The sequence below is a fragment of the Elephas maximus genome, chromosome 7 (genome assembly GCF_024166365.1).
Source record: "Elephas maximus indicus isolate mEleMax1 chromosome 7, mEleMax1 primary haplotype, whole genome shotgun sequence".
In the NCBI taxonomy this organism is placed as follows: Eukaryota; Metazoa; Chordata; class Mammalia; order Proboscidea; family Elephantidae; genus Elephas; species Elephas maximus.
The window spans coordinates 121,520,417-121,530,903 of record NC_064825.1 but is presented as its reverse complement, the minus strand read 5'-3'; the positions used below and the strand labels follow the sequence as shown (position 1 = coordinate 121,530,903).

Genomic DNA, 10,487 nt, shown 5'->3' with positions numbered 1-10,487 from the left:
ACAAGCTTTTAAGACCTCAGACTTTACTCAGCAAAGTAGGATATAGAACATTTTCTTTATAAACTATGTTATGCCAGTTGAGCTAGATGTCCCCTGAGACCATGGTCCCCAGCTCTCAGCCCAGTAATTTGGTCCCTCAGGGAGTTTGGGTGTATCTATGAACCTTCCATGACCTTGCCTCAGTCAAGTTGTGTTGGCTTTCCCAGTATCGTGTACTGTTTTACCTTCACCAAAGTTACCACTTATCTTTTTTCTCTTTAATGTTTTTCCCTCCCCACACCTCCCCTTCCTTGTAAACATCAAAGATTGTTTCTTTCTGTGTGTAAACCTTTTCATCAATTTTTATAATAGTGGTCTCATATGGCATTTGTCCTTTTGTGATTGACTTATTTCACTCAGAATAATGCCCTCCAGATTCATCCATGATGTGAGATGTTTCCCAGGTTCATCATTGTTCTTTACCATTGAGCAATATTCCCTTGCTTGTATGTACCGTAGTTTGTTATCTAGTCATCTGTTGATGGGCACTTAGGTTGTTTCTATCTTTTTGCTATTGTGAATAATGCTGCAATGAACATGGGTGTGCATATGTCTATTTGTGTGACAGCTCTTATTTCTCCAGGATATATTCCTCAGAGTGGGATTGATGGATCATGTGGTGTTTCTATTTCTAGCTTTTTAAGGAAGTGCCATATTGTTTTTATGGTTGTACCATTTTGCATTCCCACCAGCAGTGTATAAGGGTTCCAGTCTCCCCACAGCCTCCCCAACATTTGTTATTTTCTGTTTTTTTGATTCATGCCAGTAATGCCGGGGTGAGATGGTACCTCATTGTAGTTTGATTTGCATTTCCCCATTGGCTAATGATCTTGAGCATTTCCTCATGTGTCTGTTAGCCACCTGAATGTCTTCTTTGGTGAAGTATCTGTTCATACCCTTTGCCCATTTTTTAGTTGGACTATTTGTCTTTTTTTTCTTGGAGATGTTGTATTTTCCTGTAGATTTTGAGATTAGACCTTTGTCGGATTTGTCATAGCCAAAAAAATGTTCCCAGTCTGTAGGTTCTCTTTTTACTCTTTTGGTGAAGCTTTTTGATGAGCATGTGCTTAATTTTTAGAAGATCCTAGTTATTTAGCTTATCCTCTGGTGTTTGTGTATTGTTAGTTATGGTTTATCCTGTTTTGGGCCTGTATTAGAGTCTCTAGCATTGACCCAATTTTTTCTTCTATGATCTTTATTGTTTCTGGTTTTATATTTAGGTCTTTGATCCATTTTGAATTAGTTTTCGAGTCCTTTCAGGCATACAAAGTAGTAGTATTAAATTGGACTGCATGCACCAGGCATTTCAAATAGTGTGAAATGGGTTATAGTTATAAATTCCCTGTGGAGTTCAAATCAACATCATCTTCTCCACTCAAAGCCATGCTTTTGAGACAGAAACTTCCCTTGCAGTTCTTTGAGATAATGACTATTTCATCTTTATGTTAATGGAAAAGTCTTTTGGGGACGTGAGACTTGTATGGGGGTCTCCTGTTAGATTTTCTACCTTGACTGGACACTTATTTCAGATCCCTCAGTCCTAGGAAGCTGAAAAAACTCTGCTCAGGTTCACTTGGTTTGACTGAAAAATTGATGCATTTGAGATCACTAAAATATTTTATCCAGTATTTTAATTTTTGGTCTGGGTAGAAGTCCACCATATATTATCTCAACATAATGTTTAACTTCTTTTTTTTATTTTAGAATTCTTGCATAGTTTTCATTTTGCTTCCCATCCCAATTTATTCATAATTAATGGGGCAAGTGTTTCCATATATAGTATTTTTAATGTATGATATTTAACATATTATTAATATTTAATATAATCTGCTATGAAAGACCTGTTTAAAGTTTGAAAAAGGCAAAGATGTCACCTTATGATTAAGATATGTCTTACCCCAGCCATGGTATTTTCAATCACCTTATATGCATGCAAAACCTAGAAAATGAAAAAATGAGACAGAAGAATTGATGCATTTGGATTGTGGTGTTGGCAAAGAATATTGAACATACCATTAACTTCCAGAAGAACTAAGAAATCAGTCTTAGAAGTAATACAACTGGAATACTCCTTGGAAGCAAGGATGGTAAGACTTTATCTTGCTTACATTGGATTCATGATCAGGAAAGACCAATTGTTAGAAAATGACATCATATTTGGTAAAGTGGAGGGTAAGTGAAAATGAGGGAAACCCTCAATGAGATGGATTGACAGGGTACCTGCAACGATGTGCTCAAACATACCAATGATCATGGAAAAGGTGCAGGACTGAGCAATGTTTCGTTCTGTTATATGTAAGGTCTCCACGAGTCGGAGCCAACTACATAGCTAACAAAAACAGCAACAAATATTTGATATGAAATATTGTTTTTAAAAAATAATGTAGGTGGAGCCCTACATTGATATGGATGTTCTTTTCAGTATGTAGCTTACCCTTCAATAAAAAAGTTTCCCGAAAATTCAGAAATAAAAATATTTGGGCATCTTCCTTTTTTTTTTTCTTTTAAGCTGGAGATAACATCTTTCATTTAATTTCAATAGCCTGAGCATACTGGGATAACAAGAGATTTTTTTTCTTACTTCCCTATAGATCTTAAAAGCACCATGGCAATAGCTGAAGGAAGAAACGACACTACAGTTACCAGTTTCATTCTTTTGGGATTCTCTGAATTTCCAAACCTCACCATTGTCCTCTTTTCAGTATTCCTAGGGATCTACCTCATGACAATGTCCTGGAATTTGGGTCTCTTCACACTGATCAAAATGGATTCCCATCTGCACACACCAATGTATTTCTTCCTCAATAAACTTGCCTTCTTAGATATATGCTATATTTCCTCCACAGCCCCCAAGATGCTCTCAGACTTCTTTCAGGAGCAGAAATCCATCTCCTTTACAGGGTGCACCGTACAGTTCTTCTTCTTCTGTAGTTTGGGTTTGACTGAGTGCTGCCTTCTGGCAACCATGGCTTATGATAGATATGCTGCCATTTGCAGGCCTCTACTTTACACAGCCATCATGTCCCCTACTCTCTGTCTGAAGATGGTTGTGGGATCTTGCATAACTGGCTTCTTTGGCTCGTTTATCCAACTGTGTGCCTTACTTCAGCTCCATTTCTGTGGACCAAATATCATTAACCATTTCTTCTGTGACCTGCCCCAACTGATGACCCTGTCTTGCTCTGATACCTTTTTCTTACAAGTTATCATTTCTGTGCTCACAGTGATCTTTGGACTGATTTCTGTGCTGATTATCATGATATCCTATGGTTATATTGTTGCCACTGTTCTGAAGATCACTTCAGCTGAAGGCAGGTCCAGGGCTTTCAACACCTGTGCTTCTCACCTGACAGCAGTGACCCTCTTCTACAGCTCAGGCACCTTTGTCTATTTATGGCCCAGCTCTGATGATTCTCTTAGCCAAAGCAAGCTTGCTTCTATTTTATACACTGCGGTCATTCCCATGTTAAATCCATTGATCTATAGTCTCAGAAACAAGGAAATCAAAGATGCCCTAAACAGATGGAAGGAGAGAATTTTCTCTGACATTATTTTTTTACAAGGTTTGCATAATTTACTGCAAGATAAGTGATAGAAAACATGAAATAGGTTTTAAATATATATAGTTTAATATCACTTCAGGATTGGTGGACAATATTATCTGAGTCTGGCTAGACTTTCATCTATGAATGAATAGTAATTACTGGTGTTTTTAATGAGAGTCAGTGCAGAATGCTTCTTTTCATCTTTTTTTTTAAAATAATACTTTATTGTGTTTTTGGTGAAAGTTTACACAGCAAATTAGGGTCTCATTTGACAATTTTTATTCAAAATGTTCAGTTATATTAGTTACATTTTTCACAATGTGTCAGTATACTCTTTGTGTTCTCGTTGTTCCATTTCCAGTACTCTAGTTTCTCTGTTCCCTTATATTCTCAGTTTTAGTTTCCTGACATTATGGATTATGGGGTGCCTTTTAGGGCCCAGGACACAAAACATACACAGCAGTGTTTAGAAAATGAACCTTATTAGCCTGTAGTAGGCTGTGTGTCTGTGCATCAGTATCTGCTTCCCCTCCCCACCCTAGAGGAGGATTATACTTCTTCATCCCTTTGAATTTAGGCTTGGCCTTGTGAATTTTTCTGGCAAATGAAACATGATTGGGCATGACATATGTCACTTCCAGACAGAAGATTTATATATGTGCTTTCCTATATACTCTTCTCCCAATGCTCCTATTAGTGGACGACCCAGGGTAAGGATACACTAATTTGACCAAAGATGGATATGTACTGTTATCAAGAAATAAAACTTGGTTTTGAATTGGCTGCCAAGACAGCATATCTCAGTTTGTCATAACTATTATGGAAATCTGGACAGGTAGTGGTATGCTATTGTTTAAAAAAAAAATTAAAACTTTAGCATTTGTGTCTTTAGAGCTAGGCAGTGGGTATAAAGAATCTTACTGCAAGCTGGAAGGATAACAATTCATGTTTGGCACAATAAAGTATTTGGTACAACTCACCTCAGGGCAGAGAGAGGATTTGTTAAACAAGGCATAAAAAGTGCAGACCATGATGGATTGATAAATTTAACTTGAATTTATCTAACCAACACCACGGCCCCTTGCTGTCGAGTCATTTCTGACTCATAGTGACCTTATAGGACAGAGTAGAACTGACCCATAGGGTTTCCGAGGCTGTAATCTTTAGGGACGCTGACTGCCACATTTTCTCCCTTTGTTCGTGTCGCCTGATAAAAACTTCACTCTTTGCAATTTGGGACACTCCAGCATCCTGCTTGGGTCTTGTGTGTGTCTCTTGTTTCTACAAAATATTTTATTCTTCAGTGAAAACTCTGTTGTATTTTTAGCAGTGTGTAAGTCTGGTGCCTCCCTACAACAATGTCTAACTACCCATTTACAGGAAATACTGAGGAAAACATATTAAAGTACACTATGGGGTGGCAATCGGCAAACTCCAGACTTTGAGAAACTCCACAGGACAAACATGAGTTTCAAAGAGAGAGAGAGAGAAAAGGGAAACATTAAACACAGGCAAATTTTAACTTAGCATTCAAGGATGAACACCTGAGTGATAAAATTATTTAAAAAAAAAAGGCAAGGAAGTGGTTATCATGAAATCAGGCTGCCTTTAGGTGGGAAGGAAGGGCTGTCATTGGTGAGGTATATGGAGGGCTTCTGGAGTGGATGAAAGAGTGTTAACTTCTTACCTGGCTACAAGGATGTTCTCATAATAACTCATTAAGCTGTACATTTATTTTATGCTGTTTTCTGTGTCTGAACTATTTTTAACAATCAAGCTTAAAGATTATAGATAAAAAGCAAGTAAAGTATTGGATTATAGTTAATATCTGAGTTCCATTTATATTATTAAAAATAAAATAGAGGAGGCAGGGCCAAGATGGCGGACTAGGTGGACGCTACCTCGGATCCCTCTTGCAACAAAGACTCGGAAAAACAAGTGAATCGATCACATACGTAACAATCTATGAACTCTGAACAACAAGCACAGACTTAGAGACGGAAAACGAACAAATACAGGCAGACAGCGACCGTTTTCAGAACTAGGAGCCAGCGTACCAGGCAGGTGACCTTCGGAGCCCGATCTGGGGCAGAGCCCAAGGGGGCAGACGGCACAGACAAGGGGCCCAGCCCTACCCCCCTGAACCCATCCCGGGAGAGAGTCTAGCTGGTTGGCGCGGGCGGCGTAGCGGTGCAGCCGGAGGGAGAAGCACCCGGGAAGCAGTGACTGATCTTGGAGCGGGGAGAGCAGCGTCCCAGCAGGGGAGCCGTCCGCCGGGAGTTTGGCGGGAAGCGGGTGGGGCGCGAGCGGGGGGGTCAGCTATATTTCCCTAAAGCGACCCCAGGGCGGGGCCCACATGTTCGTGCGGGGGGACGCCCACCCAGTTCGCGCGTGTGGTGCGGCGCACCGGAGGGAGAAGTCCCCGGGAGGAAGTGACCAATCTTGGAGCGGGGAGAGCAGCGTCCCAGCCGGGGAGCCGTCCCGCTGGGATTTTGGCGAAAGTGGGCAGGGCGTGAGCGCGGGGTCCAATTATATTCCCCTGAATTGACCCAGGGGGCTGGCCCATCTGGTCGTGCGGGTGGCGCCCACCCACTTTGCGCAAGCGGTGCCGCGCACCGGAGGGAGAAGTCCCCGGGAGGAAATGACTGGTCTCGGAGTGGAGAGAGTAGCGTCCCAACCGGGGAGCCGTCCCGCCTGGATTTTGGCGGACAGGGGCAGAGTGTGAACGCGGTGATCAGCTCTATATTCTGTGGTGCTACACTCCTAGCTCTCTGATCCCTCCCCCACCCTCCCCAGGCGGCTCCATTAACATCTGAATACCTGGAGCCAGAGGGAGAATTCAGATAGGGATTTGACTACATTTTTTTTAGCTGATTACCTGGAAAATCTAGTTTCCCAGTGATGGCTCGGAGACAGCAGTCCATATCAAACCAAATAAAGAAACAGACCATGACAGCTTCTACAACCCCCCAAACAAAAGAATCAAAATCTTTCCCAAATGAAGATACAATCCTGGAATTATCAGATACAGAATATAAAAAAACTAATTTACAGAATGCTTCAAGATATCACAAATGAAATTAGGCTAACTGCAGAAAAAGCCAAGGAACACACTGATAAAACTGTTGAAGAACTCAGAAAGATTATTCAAGAACATAGTGGAAAAATTAATAAGTTGCAAGAATCCATAGAGAGACAGCATGTAGAAATCCAAAAGATTAACAATAAAATTACAGAATTAGACAACACAATAGAAAGTCAGAGGAGCAGACTCGAGCAATTAGAATGTAGACTGGGACTTCTGGGGGACCAGGGAATCAACACCAACATAGCTGAAAAAAAATCAGATAAAAGAATTAAAAAAAATGAAGAAACCCTAAGAATCATTTGGGACTCTATCAAGAAGGATAACTTGCGAGTGATTGGAGTCCCAGAAAAGGGAGGGGGGACGGAAAACACAGAGAAAATAGTTGAAGAACTCCTGACAGAAAACTTCCCTGACATCATGAAAGACGAAAGGATATCTATCCAAGATGCTCATCGAACCCCATTTAAGATTGATCCAAAAAGAAAAACACCAAGACATATTATCATCAAACTTGCCAAAACCAAACAGAAAATTTTAAAAGCAGCCAGGGAGAAAAGAAAGGTTTCCTTCAAGGGAGAATCAATAAGAATAAGTTCAGACTACTCAGCAGAAACCATGCAGGCAAGAAGGGAATGGGACGACATATACAGAGCACTGAAGGAGAAAAACTGCCAACCAAGGATCATATATCCAGCAAAACTCTCTCTGAAATATGACGGAGAAATTAAGATATTTACAGATAAACACAAGTTTAGAGAATTTGCAAAAACTAAACCAAGACTGCAAGAAATGCTAAAGGAGATTTTTTGGCCTGATGATCAATAATATCAGGTACCAGCACAATACAAGGTCACAAAACAGAACGTCCTGATATCAACGCAACTCAAATAGGGAAGGCACAAAAACAAACAAATTAAGACTAATTCTAAAAAATAAATAAATAAACAAAATAATACACATAACAGGAAATCATGGAAATCAATAGATAAACGATCACAATAATCAAAAAGAGGGACTAAATATAGGAGGCATTGAACTGCCAGATGGAGAGTGGTACAAGACGATATAGAAGGATACAAGTTAGGTTTTTCCTTAGAAAAATAGGGGTAAATAAAAAGGTAACCACAAAAAGGTATAACAATTCCATAACTCAAGAAAAAAGCCAAGAAAAACGTAACGACTCAATAAACACAAAGTTAAACATTATGAAAATGAGGATCTCACAAGCTACTAAGAAAAACGTCTCAGCACAAAAAAGCATGTGGAAAACTGAAATGGCCAACAACACACATGAAAAGGCATCAAAATGACAGCACTAAAAACTTATATATCTATAATTACGCTGAATGTAAACGGACTAAATGCACCAATAAAGAGACAGAGAGTCTCGGACTGGATAAAGAAACACGATCCATCTATACGCTGCCTACAAGAGACACACCTTAGACTTAGAGACACAAACAAACTAAAACTCAAAGGATGGAAAAAAATATATCAAGCAAACAATAAGCAAAAAAGAAGAGGAGTAGCAATATTGATTTCTGACAAAATAGACTTTAGACTTAAATCCACCACAAAGGATAAAGAAGGACACTATATAATGATAAAAGGGACAATTGATCAGGAAGACATAACCATATTAAACATTTATGCACCCAATGACAGGGCTGCAAGATACATAAATCAAATTTTAACAGAATTGAAAAGTGAGATAGACACCTCCACATTTATAGTAGGAGACTTCAACACACCACTTTCGGAGAAGGACAGGACATCCAGTAAGAAGCTCAATAGAGACACGGAAGACCTAATTACAACAATCAACCAACTTGACCTCATAGACTTATACAGAACTCTCCACCCAACTGCTGCAAAATATACTTTTTTTCCTAGTGCACATGGAACATTCTCTAGAATAGACCACATATTAGGTCATAAAATAAATCTTTGCAAAATCCAAAGCATCGAAATATTACAAAGCATCTTCTCAGACCACAAGGCAATGAAGCTAGATATCAATAACAGAAAAACTAGGGAGAAGAAATCAAATACTTGGAAACTGAATAATACCCTCCTGAAAAAAGACTGGGTTATAGAAGACATCAAGGAGGAAATAAGGAAATTCTTAGAAAGCAACGAGAATGAAAATACTTCCTATCAAAACCTCTGGGACACAGCAAAAGCAGTGCTCAGAGGCCAATTTATATCAATAAATGCACACATACAAAAAGAAGAAAGAACCAAAATCAGAGAATTGTCCCTACAACTTGAACAAATAGAAACTGAGCAACAAAAGAACCCATCAGGCACCAGAAGAAAACAAATAATAAAAATTAGAGCTGAACTAAATAAATAAATAAAAAAGAGAGAACAGAAAAACAATTGAAAGAATTAACAAAGCCAAAAGCTGGTTCTTTGAAAAAATTAACAAAATTGATAAACCATTGGCTAGACTGACTAAAGAAAAACATGAAAGGAAACAAATAACCCGAATAAGAAACGAGAAGGACCACATCACAACAGAGCCAAAAGAAATTAAAAGAATCATTTCAGATTACTACGAAAAATTGTACTCTAACAAATTTGAAAACCTAGAAGAAATGGATAAATTCTTGGAACAATACTACCTACCTAAACTAACACATTCAGAAGTAGAACAACTAAATAGACCCATAACAAAAAAAGAGATTGAAACGGTAATCAAAAAAACTTCCAATAAAAAAAAGTCCTGGCCCAGACGGCTTCACTGCAGAGTTCTACCAAACCTTCAGAGAAGACTTAACACCATTACTATTGAAGGTATTTCAAAGCATAGAAAAAGATGGAATACTACCCAACTCATTCTATGAAGCTACCATCTCCCTGATACCAAAACCAGGTAAAGACATTACAAAAAAAGAAAATTACAGACCTATATCCCTCATGAACATAGATGCAAAAATCCTCAACAAAATTCTAGCCAATAGAATCCAACAACACATCAAAAAAATAATTCACCCTGATCAAGTGGGATTTATACCAGGTATGCAAGGCTGGTTTAATATCAGAAAAACCATTAATGTAATCCATCACATAAATAAAACAAAAGATAAAAACCACATGATCTTATCAATAGATGCAGAAAAGGCATTTGACAAAGTTCAACACCCATTTATGATAAAAACTCTTACCAAAATAGGAATTGAAGGAAAATTCCTCAACATAATAAAGGGCATCTATGCAAAGCCAACAGCCAATATCACTCTAAATGGAGAGAACCTGAAAGCATTTCCCTTGAGAACGGGAACCAGACAAGGATGCCCTTTATCACCGCTCTTATTCAACATTGTACTTGAAGTCCTAGCCAGAGCAATTAGGCTAGACAAAGAAATAAAGGGTATCCAGATTGGTAAGGAGGAAATAAAGCTATCACTATTTCCAGATGACATGATCGTATACATGGAAAACCCTAAGGAATCCTCCAGAAAACTACTGAAACTAATAGAAGAGTTTGGCAGAGTCTCAGGTTATAAAATAAACATACAAAAATCACTTGGATTCCTCTACATCAACAAAAAGAACACCGAAGAGGAAATAACCAAATCAATACCATTCACAGCAGCCCCCAAGAAGATAAAATACTTAGGAATAAATCTTACCAAGGATGTAAAAGACCTATACAAAGAAAACTATAAAACTCTGCTACAAGAAATTCAAAAGGACACACTTAAGTGGAAAAACATACCCTGCTCATGGATAGGAAGACTTAACATAGTAAAAATGTCTATTCTACCAAAAGCCATCTATACATATAACACACTTCCAATCCAAATACC

At 38.7% G+C, this 10,487-nt stretch overlaps 1 protein-coding gene across 1 annotated transcript; it reads left to right on the top strand.

Moving 5' to 3' along the window:
- The first annotated feature begins 2,644 nt into the window (after nucleotides 1–2,644).
- On the top strand, nucleotides 2,645–3,631 carry LOC126080620 (olfactory receptor 1440-like). The gene has a single exon (XM_049891804.1). It carries the CDS (start codon nucleotides 2,645–2,647, stop codon nucleotides 3,629–3,631), a length of 987 nt encoding a protein of 328 aa, XP_049747761.1.
- The last annotated feature ends 6,856 nt before the right edge of the window (nucleotides 3,632–10,487 follow it).

Coding starts and splice junctions, on each gene's coding strand:
- LOC126080620 (XM_049891804.1), top strand. CDS start 2,645: ATGGCAATAGCTGAAGGAAGAAACGACACTACAGTTACCAGTTTCATT.